The sequence below is a fragment of the Streptopelia decaocto genome (assembly GCF_964273445.1).
Source record: "Streptopelia decaocto genome assembly, chromosome: 1".
In the NCBI taxonomy this organism is placed as follows: Eukaryota; Metazoa; Chordata; class Aves; order Columbiformes; family Columbidae; genus Streptopelia; species Streptopelia decaocto.
This window is the reverse complement of record NC_138663.1, coordinates 1,890,912-1,908,871: the sequence shown is the minus strand read 5'-3', so window position 1 is coordinate 1,908,871 and position 17,960 is coordinate 1,890,912. Positions and strand designations below refer to the sequence as shown.

Sequence of the window (17,960 nt, the reverse complement as noted above, 5' to 3'; positions counted from 1 at the left end):
GCCCAGGGCAGTGCTGGAGTCACCATCCCTGGAGGGCTGGACATGAGGTTCTCAGGGGACATGGGGCAGGGACAGGGGTGGCTTAATGGTTGAACTTGATCTTGAACATGTATTCCAACCAAAATGATTCCATAATTCTCTGTGAATTTTGGCAGGGAGGGCTCAGTGAGCCAGATGCCTAAACTGTGGCCATGGTGATGCCGGCACGAAATTGGTTTAAAGGCCATCACAGGACAGAGGTCAGAGCAGGTGACGACCATCCCTGGAAGTGCTTTGCACCAGCGATGGCCCTGAGGGTGCCCAGTGTCACCTCTCTCAGCCCCAGGGAAGGGACAATGGAACAAAGTTGCCCAAAACCCCACAAATTTGCATTTAGTTGCCTAAAAAACACCCATCCTTTCCCAAATCCTTCAGGGCTGTTGTCCCCAATAGATGGGAACTTGCAGGGTCAAAGCCACAGGGGAAGAATAAACCTGTAGGGCTGGGGATCCTTTTTCACCATTTTTTTGAAATCTAGCATGGAAAAAATACAGGTGCCAGCCTTAAACCCTAAACTCTCCGGCATTATTTATTGAGACAAGGCGATTTTGTAGGGGACACCAGGTTCAGTACGGATGCTCCAGGACGTGGACCATGATGTCCAACAGCGCCGGCCAGGTCTCGGTAGCGGTGGGGATGATCTGGGCGCTGGGCAGCAGGAAACCGTAACGTCCCGAGTCCCTCAGCTCGAAGGTGAAGGAATATTTCACCCCGTTGTCGTAGGCCCAGTCGATGGCGGTGCCATCTGCTGCGTCTGTGGGGAGAAGAGGGGAGATGTGGTCCCAACGCTGAGCGTTCGTGGTGGACACGACGCCACAGGATGAGGGACACTTACAGATGGTGTCTGCGATGCTGCCGTAGGTGTATTTTGTCCCGTACACGGCAGCCAAGTCGCTCACCGCCTTTTTAGCCAGTTCGTTCTGCAAGGAAGAGCCCACAAGTGGTGATAACTGGTGGGCCAAGACCTTTGGGCAACAGAAAACAGGGGGCAGCGGGGTCTAGAGCCCCCTCTGCTCTTGCTTTTCCCCAAAACACCCTTAATTTTTGATGGATGGGAGGTACATCTTGCAATTGCCCTCCCTCCAAGAACCAAGTGATGGGCTCCAATGTGCAGGTTGTATCTCATGGGAGGAGCAGGGAGGGTCCTGGCATGATCTGACCTGACTTTTCCAGCAAGGCTGGTGCTCACAGCCCCACGTCTACATTTTGGGGCCATCTCACCATTTCCTGGTGGTTGGGCACGGGTGCTGTCTTGTAGCCATAGGGGAAAAGCAGCATCTGGGAGTAGCTGTGGATGGAGATGACCGATTTCACGTTCCCGTGGCCAAGGATGAAGTCTGCGATGGCTTTTACTTCACTTTCGGAGTGGGCGTAAGGGCCATGGTAGGTCTCGGAGCAGAGGTCGCTGCTGGCGCCGGGGCCTGGGACCATGCAGAGAGGTGTCCCCGGGGAAAGGTTTGTAGCCCCCAGGTATCTCCCCTCTAGCAGGAAACTTCAACGCTTTGAGGCACAAGTGATGCCCAATGTGGGGACCTGGTGGCCCAGCTCTCACCTCCAAAGCCAGCGTCCCAGTTTCGGTTGGGGTCCACGCCAACACAGGGGGAGCCGGCGTTGATGGACCTTGTCTTGCGCCACAGGCGGTCCTAGAATCGTAGAATAATTTGGGTTGCAAAGGACCTTCAAAGCTCATCCAGTGCCACCCCTGCCATGAGCAGGGACATCTTCACCAGCTCAGGTTGAGGTGGGGTTGAAGTTGGGTCAAGGAGGTTGAAGAGGTTGAGGTTTGAGTGGGGGAGGTTGAGTTGAAGAGGTGCAGGTTGGGTTTGTAGAATCTTGGAAGGGTTCGGGTTGGAAGGGACCTTCAAAGCTCCCCCAGTGCCCCCCCTGCCATGACAGGGACATCTTCAGCAGCTCAGGGTGCTCAGAGCCCCGTCCAGCCTGGCCTGGGATGTCTCCAGGGATGGTTCAGCCACCACCTCTCTGGCCAACCTGGCCCAGGCTCTCACCACCCTCAGGGCAACAATTTCTTCCTCATGTCCAGCCTGAATCTCCCTCCTTTAGTTTCAAACCATCACCCCTTGTCCTGTCACAACAGGCCCTGCTCAGAAGTCATTCCTCACCACTCAAAAACCATGACCAGCCAAGGTTGCTGGAGACAAGCGCAGGGACATGTCCCCCACACCCCACAGTGTCCCCGCACTCACAGAGCTGTGGGTGAAGACAAAGCCATCAGGATTGGTGACAATCTCGAAGAAGATGTCCATGCTGTCCAGGATGGCGGTGACAGAGGGGTCCTGGCCGTACTCCTCGGCAATCTCCATGGGGAGGAAGAGTGGGAGATCATAGAAGAGTTCGGGTTGGAAGGGACCTTCAAAACTCATCCAGTCCCACCCCTGCCACAAGCAGGGACATCTTCACCCAGACCAGGTTGCTCAGAGCCCTGTCCAGCTCGGTACCCCTTGGGGACAAGGGACACAACTGAGCAGCACCGCAGGGTGGGGTAAGAACTGGTGTTCCAGAGCACGTGGTTACCTTGTTGGCTGTCCAGATGCCGGTGGCTTGGGTGATCCATTCCCGTGGGTGGATGCCGGTGTCCAACCAAATGGCCGAACGATTTGAACCCCCAGTGCTGAACTGGATGGAGAACGTGGATTTCAGCCCCGTGTTCTCCCAGGGCTGGGCAAGGTGAAGGTGACCCTGGTACCCACCTTCAGCACGTGCAGGGGTCTGTTCTCATAGCTCTGCCCAATCTGGATCTTGCTAACAAGGTTGGGATGATCCTCCACCAGCATGTCCATCCAGTTGTAGATCTGAAAGGAACAGCTGCTGGATCACGAGGCTCACCCTCACTTTCCTTTTGATATTTAGTGTATCCAGCATCAGACACAACATGCAGAGCTCCTCTGGAGAAGACCAGGTTCTTCCCTGAGGAAGACCAAGTGCTTGGACCTTTGTGCAAGTAGAGAGGTTCATATGGCAAAGGTTTTTGCAAAAGCAGATGAATGATGGGGGGGAAAAAGCCCAGAGATGCCCCAACACCATCACAACCTCCATCAGCCACCCACCGGGCTCCAAGCAACAGGGTTTGACCCCCCAAAATGAAGCTGAAGATCGTCAAATCAGTTTGGTTGGAAAAGACACTCAAGATCATCAAGTCCAATTGTTAAGCCACCCCTGTCCCTGCCCCATGTCCTGAGAACCTCATGTCCGTCTGTCCAACCCTCCAGGGATGGTGACTCCAGCACTGCCCTGGGCAGCCTGTTCCAATGCCCCACAGCCCTTTGGGGAAGAAATTGTTCCCACATCCAACCTCAGCCTCCCCTGGCGCAACTTGAGGCCGTTTCCTCTGCTCCTGGCGCTTGTTCCTGGGGAGCAGAGCCCGACCCCCCTGGCTCCAAGCTCCTTTCAGGCAGTTCAGAGATCAGAAGGTCTCCCCTCAGCTCCTGTTCTCCAGCTGAACCCCCCAGGTCCCTCAGCCGCTCCCATCACACTTGTGCTCCAGCCCCTCACCAGCTCCGTTCCCTTCTCTCCACTCGCTCCAGCACCTCAAGGCCTTTCTTGGCATTAGAGATCAAGATGTCTTCAGTGAGGTGGGAAGGTGCCGGGACAGGCCACGCTGCACATGGAGGGACGCCCGGTCTCCTGGATCAGCTAAAACCTCCACCCAAGGAGGAGAGACATGTCCCAGGGGTCTTGCTGCCACTATGAATGTCACCACATGGATCCAACCATGGCACAGGCTGAGCACGCCCCTCTGTGAGATGAAGCGAATGTGCTGCAGAGCAAAGTACCTCGTCTATTGTGTGGTAAGAGGCAAAATCGAACGTGCTGGTGCTCCTCTCTATCCTCCTAGACTTCACCATGGTTCTCTTTTCCTCGTCCAACAGTTCCTGTTTAGGAGGAAGAAAAAAAACCACCAACTACAAACAGGCTGGAAGGCACAGGGGGTTGGGTTTTCCTTCCATCTCCTCCTGTTTTCCAACTTTTTGGACCTTCTATTGCAACAGAGCCACTGCTCCCCACCGCAGTCCTTACCTGCACGTCCTCAATCATGATGCTGTAGGAGATGTTGTTGGACTCCAGGAAGGTTTTAACGGCTGGGAGGCTGGAGAAGGGCACCCGCAGGTCGGCCGGGTGGCCAGGGCGGGTGGGGCGACGCCAAAAGTCAACCTGGTGTGGAGGAGAAGAAAGAGCTTGGCCCTGTCCTGTGCTGGTGAGCTCCCCAGCACTGAAAAGGCTCTCATACGAGTTTCCACTGAAGGATTTTAAAAGGTCTTTGGACAAGTCTGGGGACGTGTGTGGGTACCAGGAAGGTTCAAGGTCCCTTTGCCTCCCTCAATGGATCTTCTACATAAATGTTTTTCATTGCAAGTCACTTGGTTGCAAACATCCCTTTGAATGAGGAGTTTCTGTGATTTGAGCAGAAATGATGAGACGCTGGGGTTGCCGTGTGCTAGTTTTGCTTTTTAATTCAATAGAAGTATCTCCTTACATCAGCTTTGTGATGCAGGTTATAGAATGGAATCACAGAACTATTTTAGTTGGAAAAGCCCCTCAGGATCATCGAGTCCAACTGTTAACCCAACCCTGGCACTGCCCCAGGTCCTGAGAACCTCATGTCCATCTGTCCAACCCTCCAGGGATGGTGACTCCAGCACTGCCCTGGGCAGCCTGTTCCAATGCCCCACAGCCCTTTGGGGAAGAAATTGTTCCCACATCCAACCTCAACCTCCCCTGGTGCAACTTGAGGCCGTTTCCTCTGCTCCTGGCGCTTGTTCCTGGGGAGCAGAGCCCGACCCCCCCCCTGGCTCCAAGCTCCTTTCAGGCAGTTCAGAGATCAGAAGGTCTCCCCTCAGCTCCTGTTCTCCAGCTGAACCCCCCAGGTCCCTCAGCTGCTCCTTGTAAGACTTGTTCTCAATTTACATATAAATTAAACGTACCCAAAATGTGAAGGAAAATTGAATGGGCCAAAAGGAGGAGGGAGCCCTGGATGTCATCAGGGTTTGTTTAATGCTGGAGGGAGCTCAAGGCCCCATCGCACTCACCTGCAGCTCTGCCTGCTCCCCGAGTACCCTGAGCTGGGTGATCTGCTCCTCGTTGCTGGCCGTGATGCGGAGAACCTGGTCCCTGTAAGGGAGGCAGAGACATCAGGACATGGGGGAGGGATTACAGGATGAGGGGAGAAGGAGCTGTTCATAGAATCATCAAATCGTTTTGGTTGGAGAAGACCCTCAGGATCATTGAGTCCAATCGTTACCCCACCCCTGTCCCTGCCCCATGTCCTGAGAACCTCATCTCTGTCTGTCCAACCCACCAGGGATGGTGAGTCCAGCACTGCCCTGGGCAGCCTGTTCCAATGCCCCACAGCCCTTTGGGGAAGAAATTGTTCCCCAGATCCAATCTAAACTAATAATGCATCAAAAGCTGATGGATTTCCCTCCTTTGGGATGTTACCCTCATCACTGACCCCAAAGGAGGATGAACGAGGCTGGATATCTCTCAGTTCAATCCCTGTCCCCAAGCAAGGTGACCCACCACCCCCTGTTTTCAGCAGGACTCACCCCGTGAAAAGCTTCTCGCTGCGGGCGGCTGCCCCAAGGGCAGCAAAAACCAGCAGGATCTTCATGGTGAGTGGGTGCAGACGAGCCTCAGCCCCCGAGGACGTATATACCCCCCTATATACAGCCCCAGGGGCTCTTGGGGACCTTCTCACCAATGCCACGTCTGCTGTCCCCACACAGCAACAGAGCAGAGAGGAAGGGCTCCCAGGAGCCCAAGTGTCCGCTTGATTTGGCGAAGTCAATAAGAGAGCAGCCAAATTAGGGAGGAACTGATACCGTCCTCCTCGGCGCTCAGGGAGGACGCGTGTCCACGCACCCGGTTTGGTGGTCGCGGTCACAGTCACCACCCAGCCCACGGGTGTGCGGCGGTGGCAACAGTGGGGTCAGAAGACCCCAGAGTACACAAGGACACGGTGCTTCGTTTCCACAAATTGCTTTATTACAGATTACTATTATAAGTCAAGTGTAATTATGATTAGTAAAGCAAGTGTGTATTACAAGTTACTACAAAATTACTAGCAGAAAAGCAAGCATATAAACGTATATTTATGATTAATTACTTATATGCACACCTATACATATATAAAAAATTCAAAATATACCATTCAAATTATTACCGGTGCCGTTCATCAAACCGCTCGCAGGAGTGGGGCCAGTTGACAATGGATGGAGTTTCACTTGAAAGACGATGGATGTCACGGTGGCCCGAGTTGGGCACCCCCAGTGAGGCTCCAAGGGGTTGTACAGGTATATTCACCTGGGATTCATCCCTGCAGGGCCTCGGTTTGGGGTAAAAGGGGAGTTATTTTTACGTCTTTAGTGTAGATGCACGAGTGGGCGCAGGACAGCGGCTCCTGGAGCAGCCGGTGCTGATTTTTGCTGTCGTAGGTCAGTTCATTATAGTGGTTTCTTTGTTCCCCAGGTTACAGCAGCGCCTTTGTTCCTCAGGTTACAGCAGCGTCTTTGTTGGACACTTATCTACGATGACCCCGAGCTCCCACCTGCTCTTGTCAAGGATGTTCCGTGTTCCTGGGCCGGGTTCCCAGGCTGGCAGACGTCGTCTCGGGCAGTTTTTTAGCAGACATCTTCTGTGTTTTCTTTTGTTTTGATTTGTTTTGGGGTTTTTTTTTTCCCATTAAAATCAGGTCGTCTTTCTGCTTGCGCCAGGTGGGGAAGGCACCATGGTCGGGGGGGTCCGTTATGGCTCAATAATGTGGAACTGGTGATGCTGGTGGTGCCAGTGTAGAGGTTCTCAGTGAGGCAGGATCATGGGGTAGTTGAGGTGGGAAGAGACAACAGAAAGTCTGTATCCAACCTTCTGGACAAAGCCAAATCACTTCTAGGGGCAGATCAGGTTCCTCCACATTGGGTCTTGAAGTCCTCCAAGGATGGAGCCCCTTTGGGTGACGTGTCCTGCTGCTGGAAGAACATTTTCCTGTGTCCATGTTGCTTCATCTGATGCTGATGTCTCTCCCATCACACTTTGTAGTGAAGAGTTTGGCTCCGTTATCTCAATAACATCATAGAGACAGGAGGGGCTGTGTTAGGTCCCCCCACCCCAAAGCTGTCTCATCTCCAGGCCAAACCATCCCATCTCCCTCAGCATCTCATCATGGGACACATCCTCCTGTCCCTCTTGGTGGCCTCCATCTGTCTTTCTCCAGGTCTCCTTGGTGCCAGGTGTCCAAGAACAGGATGCAGTTGTCATCAGCCATGTGCTTACAAGAAGGCCCAGGTGGCCTCAAGATCTGGATGAAACTTCAAAGCCAGGGTGATGCTCCTCAGGCTCTGCAGCTCCTGTCAACATTTGTCATAAGGTCCCTGCTCCGGTGACAGCGGCTCAGCTGGATCCAGGAGCCAACCGTGTGCCCTGGGTAAAACCTTGGGGGTTTACCAGCTGTGGCTTTTATGAGCAGCTAGAGGACGAGATTTTGGAAGGGTGGGTCAGTTTGGGAAGCAGGTGCCACCAGACAGGGCCACAAGCAGAGGGGATGGGGACACGAGCAGAGAGCACCAGCTGCCCTGTACTCAGGTTTGCTTTCCAAAAACATCTCCATTTAAAACAAAACCAAACCCACGTGGTTCTTCTCAAAGCCTCAGCTGCACCTTCACCTTCTTTTCCCTGTGAAAAGCCTCCTTGGACTCTGAACTAATAGTTTACTCGCTGTGTCAGGTGTGTTTTCTCTCCTGCCACGTTCACGGAGGAGTGAGTAACTCCCCAGCTGCTCAGGGGACCACAGGATATCAAGATAAACCTGTTAGACTTGATAATCCTGGCAACAGCAGCAGGGATTGCTAATCTCTGATCCCTCAGTGGCTCCTACACGTGGCCCTGAGCTGTTTGCTCTTAATCCACAAGAAATTAGCAGGTTGAACAACCGAATGAGGGAGGAAGGCTCTTGAGGGAGTGAGGAGGAGAGGGGGTGTCCTCCCACCTCCGTTCTCCCTCTAAGCAAGACAAATATTTGGGGAAATTAGGCCAGCAGACCTCCCCGTTTTACCAGCAGTTGGTGGTTTGGCAGTGTCCTGAGGCTCATTAAAGGAAATTAAATGCCTTCCATTTCCTCCTGTGAAGTTTCGCAGCCTGAATTACGTTGCTTGAAGTCAGGTTCTCCGCACCAGCCCGTTCTGCCCCAAAAACTGAGCTCTGCCAGAGCTCCAGGATGAACAAAAGCAGCAACACGGAGCTGAAAAAGGAAATTCTTCCCTGTCCTCTCTAAACAGCCACCAGATGGTACTGGAGGGTAGGGCAGGGTCACGCAGTTCCTGCGCTGCTTACAGGGCTGGTTGGGAGGTGGCTGCTGCAAGGGGCTTTGCAGAAGGACAAAATGCTGCTAAGAGTGAGAAAATACATTTTGCATTGACTAAAAGAGATGGAGCTGCAGAGGGCACGAGGCAGGACGGTTTGCAGCAGCCACGAGCATCTCCTCCTTCCCTAGAACCTCCTTCTGCTCTTACATTTAATCTCTCCTCACCTTCCACACTGATACAAGACCCTCAGATGATTTCTTGTTTCTCTGGGTGGGAAAAAACCTGCTCACTTCGCCTCACCGGAGGTCGCTCTGACATCTCAACAGCCACACGAGTGCTCACATCTTCCATCCTCCCCTTGTCACTGTTCCTACTGTGTCTCCTTGAGGTGGACGACAACTGCGTCTTCTAAAAGGTCTACTACGTGCACAGAGATGCAGTGAACAAGACAAGCGCTAAATGCTTTTTATACACAGATGTATTAGCTGTAGGAGGAACGCACACGGCGTCTTTATTCAGCCAGGTGCTGTCACAACCACGTCAAGGGAAGAGGATTTATGACCTTGCTGTACAGAGAGCAGATTCCCACCCCAGCTTTTAGTAGGGATTGTCTCGCACGTGCTCCATGATTTTTTGCAGACCCAGCCAGGTCTCCTGTGCAGTTGGGATAATTTGGCTGGCGGGCAGGAGGAAACCGTAGCGACCTGTGTCTCGCAGCTCAAAGGCAAAAGAGTATTTGATGCCGTAATCGTAGCTCCAGTCAATGCTGCCACCACTTGCTTGGTCTGAAAGAGAAAGGGAGAAGAGCCAGAGGGGTGAACAGAGGATTGATTTCAGTTCTGCTACTGGTTGACAGCGGCTGAACATGAGCCAGCGTGTGCCCAGGTGGCCAAGAGGCCACCAGCATCCTGGCTGGGACCAGCACTGGTGTGGCCAGCAGGCCCAGGGCAGTGACCGTCCCTGTGCTGGGACCTGGGGAGGCCAAACCGCCAATCCTGGGGCAGTTCTGGGCCCCTCACGCCAAGAAAGGCCTTGAGGTGCTGGAGCGAGTGGAGAGAAGGGAACAGAGCTGATGAGGGGCTGGAGCACAATGTGATGGAGCGGCTGAGGGACCTGGGGGGTTCAGCTGGAGAACAGGAGCTGAGGGGAGACAGGGACAAAAAGAAACAGCCTCAAGTTGCGCCCGGGGAGGTTGAGGTTGGATGTGGGGAACAATTTCTTCCCCAAAGGGCTGTGGGGCATTGGAACAGGCTGCCCAGGGCAGTGCTGGAGTCACCATCCCTGGAGGGTTGGACAGACGGACATGAGGTTCTCAGGGACATGGGGCAGTGCCAGGGGTGGGTTAACAGTTGGACTCAATGACCTTGAGGGTCTTTTCCAACCAAAGTGATTCTGTGATTCTTCTTTTTATATTAGTGCAGGACACATATTAGTTTTTTATGCCAACACTCGGCTCTGACGTTCGACTGGTGGTGTTTCTCTACAGTCATCGCTGCTTCCAGGAGACTGAGAGAGACCCTGTGGGGAGGACAGAGACTGTTTCCCTGGGACAGCCCAAAAAGCTCGGACTAGTAAAATACTCACAGATAGTATTGCAAATGCTCCCCACTGTAAATGTGGTGCCGTACAGGGACCGGATGGAACGGGCAGCAGCTCTTCCCAAGGCATCCTGGAGAGGAGATGATGAAGGACGAGTCAGAAAATGAGACAAAATGTTAAGATTGCACCAGTCTGAACCACACTCGGGAATATCTCCACAATCTTTCACAAAATCTCCAATCTTTCACTCCCCCCAATAAACTAATGCCAAATCAATCTATTTCATCACTCATACTAGTGACAGCGCTCACGGTTTCCACAGTATTTTTGGGAAGTGACATTGTAGGTGAATTAAATCATAGCAGGTTCTGTATCTGACCACCCAGTGTGTCGTCTCACCGGCTGTCTTGTCAAGAGCAGGTTCAAGAGATACCAGAAAAACCCAAGGCAATTGGAGATCTTCACTGGTTGGCGTTGGACTCACTTCAACCAAGTAACAGGTGGTTGTGGAGAAAACAGAGCCAGGATTTTCTTGGAGGTGTAGGGGAAAAGGGCGAGTGGCAACAAACAAATCGCTACAAGGGTATTTAGGTATCAGGGGAAAAGAAAATCCCCGTGACAGTGGGGAAATTGGGTTGGAGAAACTGTGGAATTTGTCTTCAGAAACAGCAAAACAAATCAAAACAATTAATCAAGCGTGGAGAAAATGAGGCTGAGGGGACACCTCACTCTCTACAACTGCCTGAAAGGAGCTCGGAGCCAGGGGGGTCGGGCTCTGCTCCCCAGGAACAAGCGCCAGGAGCAGAGGAAACGGCCTCAAGTTGCGCCAGGGGAGGTTGAGGTTGGATGTGGGGAACAATTTCTTCCCCAAAGGGCTGTGGGGCATTGGAACAGGCTGCCCAGGGCAGTGCTGGAGTCACCGTCCCTGGAGGGTTGGACAGACGGACATGAGGTTCTCAGGGACACGGGGCAGTGCCAGGGGTGGGTTATGGTTGGATTTGATGAACTTGGGAGTCTCTTCCAACCTAAATGATTCAATGATTCTATCAAAAGTCAGCTGGGCAAGGCCCTAAACAACTCAATCCAACCTTCGAACTGGCTTTGACTCCAAAGCCTGCCTGCTCTCAGAGGGTTAGACTAGAGACCTCCAGAGGTCTTTTCTATTTAAATTATTATTGTGACATCCTTATCACCTCGAAGATATTATTACAGAAGGAAAAATGGATGAGCAAAGAGGGCTGAGAATGGGTGGGCATGGCACAGGTTTGCATACAATCAAATTTTTCTTCTAAAGGCACCACATTGCGCTGGGGTTTTTTTCGCTCTTGCGGATGGTTATTGTTACAGACGGCAAAGTTCAGCCTCTTGTTTGTATCCCGATATCTCACCGTCATACTGGAGTATGGAAAGACAGTTGGACAGAACAGAGGAAGCTAAAGCCAAGTCCTAAAGTCTCACCAGCTCCTTGTAGTCTGCTGGTTGAGTGCATTTATAGCCGTAGGGATACATCAGGAGCTGAGAGTAGCTGTGGAGGGTGATGAAGGCCTGGATGTTCCCGTGATTCTCAATGAAGTTGACAACAGATTGAACTTCCACCTCAGAGTTGGCCCTGGGTCCATGGTAAGACTCGGAACAGGGATTATTACTGGCGCCAGGACCTGTTGGTGCACAGAGGGAACAAAGGCAAACCTGCAAGAACTGGAATTCAGGAAAGCCAGGCTTTCCTAAGAACAGCTCTTCAGCCAAAGCAAGGCCTTAATTGCTGATAAATGCTCAAACTGCAGTGATAGAGCACAAATACTCAAGGGACTTTGAGATGATACAGATTACTGCCTTCATCTTGTGCTCACTGGCAATTAATCAATACAAAATTATCTTTACAAAATACAGCTACCACAGTATCACAGTATGTTTGGGATTGGAAGGGACCTCGGAAGATCATCTAGTCCAATCTTACCATTCTAATTGACCATTTTCTTTCTGAATGCCTTGTGTTAAGGCAATTGCTGGTCCCTTGTAACAGGATCCAGGAATATGAAAAGGAACTTTCTTCTTAGCGACAGGCCGAATGCATAAACTTCATTCCTACCTCCAAAACCTGCATCCCAGTTCCGGTTTGGATCAACTCCAATGCACAGGCTGCCTTGATTCCTGGAGCGGGTCTTGCGCCACATGCGATTCTAAACAAACACACACTCTGGCTTTGAAAAGGAGCAAATCTCAGTCCTTGCATTATAACCGCCACCCAGAAATAGTCGCCATTCACCAGGCAGAGATCCCAGGCATGAACCTAAAGTTATTTCTGATGGGCTGACTGCTGAGATGGGCCAATGGACAAAAATCGAAGGGCTGGTGAATTTACAGCAGGTTAAGCTGGGTTAGAGAAGTAATTAGTATTTTTGGATGCTCAAATCTTTCGTAACTCCTGCTTGCAGCATTAAGAAACGGACTTTCCAAGCCTACTTCCCTCACATTTATTGTTTACTTGGAAGAGCATTACTCACTGTGGTGTGAGTGAACACGTATCCATCAGGGTTTGTGACTGTCAGCAGGAAAATGTCCATTTTGTTCAGCAGAGAGGTGATGGATGGATCCTGCCCATAGCTGGAGGCGATCTAAGCAGAGAAAATACAGCACACAATGATTATCAGTGTATTCCTTCCCTGCATAAGTTCAGTGGCAAGTCTGGTTTTCAGGGCAGGCAGACAAGAAACATTAATTATCTGCTGGCCATAGCTGTTCCTCATTAGATTTGGAGCTTGGATGGAGTAATTAATCTATTTTACTAGTTTATTCTGAAGACAGGACGTTAATGGAAGAATGCAACAAAATATTCTCCTGCCTGTCCTGGAGAATGAGCCAATGCTGGCACTAAGTCTGAGATGGGAGAATAAAACTGCGCTGTGCTCCTCTGGTGGCTCAGTCATTCTTGACAGAATTTAAATGTTCATTTATATCGAGCTGCAAGTTTTGGCACTTTAGTGGAAGGTAACGAACCACAGTGTTCCCCTGTGTCAGCAGAGCGAAGCAGCAAACTAATCTTCAAAAAGTCCGTGGTTATTTGTGTAACTATCAACCCTGCAGTCCGCAACAGCTTCACATTTTGTCCACCTGAACTTCGCCCAGCTGTTCTAACAAAACACAGGATTTTTTCAACTCTTTGTGTAGGCAGCTGGCTAAACACATACAGGTGTGCTGGACTGTTAAATAGTCCGAGGAATTCCCAAGATAAATGAAAAATCCAGCATTGCTGAAGTGACCTTTTTAGCTATCCAGACTGCACTCGCTTGGGTAACCCACTCTCGGGAATGGATACCGGCATCGATCCAGATCGCACGACGGTTTGTTCCTCCGGTGCTGAACTGTCAAATGAAACAAAGTTTTAAAGCTCTCGCTGCCATATTTTAGTCAATAAAATCTCATACAGGCTGGGAGGCTTTGGACTGTATCTATAATGCATATGTATATGTACACACATATGTGTGCACGCATTTTGTGATGTATGTCATACCTTGAGTACATACAAAGGTCGGTTTTCATAGGATCTCCCAATCTCGAACTTACTGACAATGTCACTGTACTCATACGCAAGATGATCCAGTTCTGCGTAAATCTGAAATGTAAAGTGATTATGACATTTACGTTACATTTATGTACGACATTTACGTTACATTTATGTACAGTACTGCCCAGAACTATCGTAGGACCTGATGAAATTTCCTTTTCTCTCATTTTGCCTTCATTACTAAGGCCTCTTGAAGCCCCATCTGACCTTAGGTCACTATAGTCAGTGCTGTTCCGAACATCACAAAGAGGAAGGGAGCATGGCTATACCGTCAAGTTCTACGTATTTCAGGAACAAATTCAAAACCCTCTCTAAGAACTTAAAAATACCGTTCCCTCTGCTCTGCTTGATGGCTACTGGCTTCCTATATTTCCTTACTTCAAGATACGTTTATTTCTCAATCTCTTTTGAGGATCAGAAGGAAGGGGTTTGCCAGAACTCTGCAGTATTTGCAAAAAAATATGATGGACATTTGCCTGTTCCAACACTCTGACAGAGACAGCGTTGGCTCATTGTGCTGACCACAATATTAATACATTTAAAAACAAAACCATGTGCCAAAAGAAGCTGGAAAGACATTTTACATCCTAATACAGGATGTTCAATTGAAGATAGCATGAAAAAAGCTCAGAAAAATAATCTGCTCCCCTCAAAACTGAGGTACTCACGTCATCTAAGGAGTGGTAAGTTCCATAGTTGAAGGTGCTGCTGGCGCGTTCTCTTTGTTGACTGTTGGCCATATCTTGCTTTTCTTGATCTAGGACAACCTGAGAGAAGCCATTCAAATGCTGAGAAAAGCCTGCTTCATTTGCAAACTTCTGCCCAAAAGTTTCTCTCTAAAAATGACATTGTGTGCTGCATCCCGGCTCCAGCCCCAAACTTCCCACAGGTCCAGAGCAAATAGATGCTTCTGCTGAATGTATCTGTAGCGCAGCGGGCAAGAAAGCCAGTGTTGAAATCATAGAATGGTTTGGGTTAAAGGGACCTTCAGAGCTCCTCCAGTGCCCTCCCTGCCATGAGCAGGGACATCTTCAGCAGCTCAAGTTGCCCAGAGCCCCGTCCAGCCTGGCCTGGGATGTCTCCAGGGATGGTTCATCCACCACCTCTCTGGGCAACCTGGGCCAGGCTCTCACCACCCTCAGCATACAAAATTTCTTCCTCATGTCTGGCCTGAAACGTTCAGCATTATGTTTTAAATGCTTGGTAAGAGTAGCACTGGAAAGCTTGGAGGAAGAACAAAAAAAACCAACAACCAACAGGCAGTGTTTCTGCTCACTTAATCCTATTTTAGATGCCATTTTGAGATTACTGCTCATGAAGATATGTTGGATTAGCACCCAAGGGGGTGACTTCTCTCTCACACGGTGCTTTTGGATTATGATCCAGAGCTGCTCGTAACACAGTTCACTGAATTCTGAGTAACTTCAGTGTTGTAATTCCCAAACCCCTGAGGCCAAAACACCACATGAAATTCCTCAGGGGTCACCAGGAGCCCTGTGGAGCCTGTGAGTTTATTGATGTCACTGTCCAACTTGTTTTCAGATCACATCTGCAGAGCGATCCACACATCATCTTTGAGAAATTAATCCACAGACTACATGGGATGTGGTTTAGTGCTAGAGTTAGGTTATGGTTGGGTCGTGAGGGTCTCTTCCAACCGAAATGATTCTATGAGATATAAGGGGGGCACCTCATGGCAAACAGAGTGTAGAAGAGTCCATGAATTAATGAACAAGGTCAGATTGTGAATCGCCATTTATTTCCCCAGGATTTAAAAGCTAATCGTGTGCTAACGACGTTGCCCACCTGCAGATCTTTGATCAGGATGGAGTACTCGATCCCGTGGGATTCCAGGAAGGCTTTGACTGCTTGGACATTGTTAGCAGGGATTCGCAGATCCACGGGGAGAGCAGGACTGGAGGGACTTGTCCAGAAATCAAGCTGAAAAGAGAAAGGAAAATGGGTTTGGTGTGGGAAAAGCATTCCGCGCACAGCTCTTCTAAAGCTTTAGAAATGCTGATTTCTCCCAAATTGATCAGTTCCTGCAGCATTGCACCCCATGATGTTTGCAGCACTTTCCACTCTTTAGTTTGGCCTCACCATGACCTTGTATTAGTTAATGCGAGGAACAAAATAAAGATCCACAGAGGAGGATCTTTATTTTCACTGAATTCAGAGCTTCAGTCACATAAGCAAGAGGAAATTTTAGTCTTGTATGATGATTATTTTACTATTCTCCCCTTTACCATGTTACAGTGTTAGGTAATATGAAACCCATTGTTTCATTTCTCCCCGGTAGGGCTTATCTAATTAATTTCTATACTATTCAAATCAATGTTTTTAAAGAAAGTGATAATAAAAATTATCACCAATGGCAATACAAACAGTAATAACCTAGAATTTTATAGTGTGTTTTCCTGCTTCAATAGAACGTAGACTCCAACTTAATAAATTCCTCCCACACGCTGGGAGACAAGTACAAAAACATTAGCAACTCCATTGAAAAGACAAGTTTTTTGGTATAAAGATTAAGAGCAGCTCAGTTCAAATATAACTGGAAACACAGCAGGCAAAAAAATATGAGTGCAAGCACTCCTGAATTCCAAGCTGGTTCTAGAACTTGCAGATCAAACACCATGCATTGAGATAGTAAGTTTATTACAGCAGCTGCCACAGCATGGTACGAACCTTTCAAATGAGATGTAAAGTCCGACCCTGCTAAGTCCAACTCCAGTCTGAAACGTTAAAAAATGCCGCTGTGGTAACAACATACCTCAAGGTGTTCCAACGATTCCAAAAGCTGTAATTGCTTAACCTCTTCCTCATTTCTTGTCTTGATTCGGAGAACCTGGTGCCTGCAATAAAACATTAAGTCTGCAGAAATGGTCTCAAAAAAAAGGCCTGGTTGAACCAGCTTGTTATTAAGATCATTAGTTTGGTGGGTTGAGTGTTACCAGTCAGTACAGGCTTTTTTAATGCAGTTGAGTTAGTGTCACCCCAAAGTTCAACTCACAACCTGCTGCATGTGCACCAGATTATTAACTAGTTAAATGGCAATTTTTAATATTCCATCATAAACAAGATGTCAAGTGGATGAGTTTTTAATTGCTTACAAGGATCATTCTTGCATCTCTTATTTTTTGTCAACAACTTGCAGAGCAAGAAATATTCTGGTTGAGTTTGCGAATGGTCAGATGTTTGGGGAGCAAAGGAAACACTAAAGGTGGGATTAACTTAATCTTCAGCTTAGTCAAAGACAGCTGACAAACTTCCCTGTGTTGTCAGAAGCTGATACCATCAGGGGCTGACTTGTACCATTCCTGGTGGAATGAATCACTGTCTGGAAGTGCCTCGCTCCACCGGTCCTAGAGGTAATCTTGGTGATTAATTTAGACTGAGCATTTTCCAACATCCAGCGATCACGACGTACAGTGTCTGAGTGGTTTTTAGATCACTAAAAACATAGAAACCATTTGAATACAGAAGGCAAGCAGTACTGAAAAATAGAGATGACTCAGAGCTAAGATTATTTTGCTGGACCCAGTTAAATCAACACTGGCAGCACTTTACCACGTTAATAACTTATTATTGGCTTCTCCACCACCATAAGATTTATTTCTGGAATGGATTCCTCTGTGAAGGGATGAGGTTCATCAACCACAGCTACTGGACGTGACTGAGGGATGAATTAATGAGAATCCAGTCTAAATTATGCCAGAGCTCAGATTAAATGATCAGAATAGTTTCTCCTGGCTTCACAAATCCCAGAGTTTTAGTAAATTATGTATATTATTTCTTAATTCTTACATCTTCAAATACAGATTTACTCGCTGGAATGTAGTGCTCACTTACTACATTTCAGCAAGTATCTATTATGTTTTTTTTGGTCATCCTCTCAGTTTCAAGACTGTGAGAAAATACACCAGAAGGAGATAATTTTGCAATGCAACATACAGATAATGGTTGGAAATAACGATTCAAATTGCTCAGAAAGGCTCTGAAGAGGATTAAGCACTGAAAGCGAGACAAGAAACTTCAAAACCAAAGGGAAACTAGTGACCTCAAGCCAGGTTCTGGTCTTTCAGCTCAGCTTTGTGCAAGACCAGATCTCTCAAGCTGAACTCTCAAGCTTTGTGGCAAAGTTCAGCTCCAGATCAAGGCTCGAGATTGTTCCCTAAGTACAGTCAAAGCCAAAACAAAGCCTCGGTGAACATGAGTTTAGGAGTTCAACAATGCAGCTTGACCCTTCTCCCTGGGAAACCCAAATGAAACTAAAGAAAGAAGTTCCTTTAAACACTGGAGTACCAAAGCCAAGACAGGTCAGTCAAAAAAGAAAGCAAAGAACGTGCCCCAAGCAGATTTTGTAAAGTTAAGATCATGAAAAGCAACAACTGGATAGCACAGCCTTAAATGAAAGGTCTTCCACAAAGCATAACTCACCCAACAAAAGTTTCCAGGCACAAGGAAGCCCCGAAGAGGGCACTGAAGATCAAAATCAGCTTCAT

At 48.9% G+C, this 17,960-nt stretch overlaps 2 protein-coding genes across 2 annotated transcripts; both read right to left on the bottom strand.

Annotated features, from left to right (window-relative positions):
* Window positions 1-605: 605 nt before the first annotated feature.
* Window positions 606-5,665, bottom strand: LOC309451513 (carboxypeptidase A1-like; the record flags this gene model as incomplete). The annotated part of the gene is made up of 11 exons (XM_082075212.1): window positions 606-793; window positions 875-959; window positions 1,261-1,460; window positions 1,592-1,682; window positions 2,244-2,354; window positions 2,572-2,673; window positions 2,748-2,849; window positions 3,831-3,929; window positions 4,075-4,209; window positions 5,085-5,166; window positions 5,601-5,665. 11 exons carry the CDS (start codon window positions 5,663-5,665, stop codon window positions 606-608), a joined length of 1,260 nt encoding a protein of 419 aa, XP_081931338.1.
* Window positions 5,666-8,948: 3,283 nt separating this feature from the next.
* LOC309451505 (carboxypeptidase A2-like) lies at window positions 8,949-17,960 on the bottom strand (the record flags this gene model as incomplete). The annotated part of the gene is made up of 11 exons (XM_082075200.1): window positions 8,949-9,136; window positions 9,936-10,020; window positions 11,349-11,548; window positions 11,980-12,070; window positions 12,395-12,505; window positions 13,151-13,252; window positions 13,402-13,503; window positions 14,124-14,222; window positions 15,262-15,396; window positions 16,229-16,310; window positions 17,896-17,960. The coding sequence occupies 11 exons, from the start codon at window positions 17,958-17,960 to the stop codon at window positions 8,949-8,951; spliced, it is 1,260 nt and encodes a 419-aa protein (XP_081931326.1).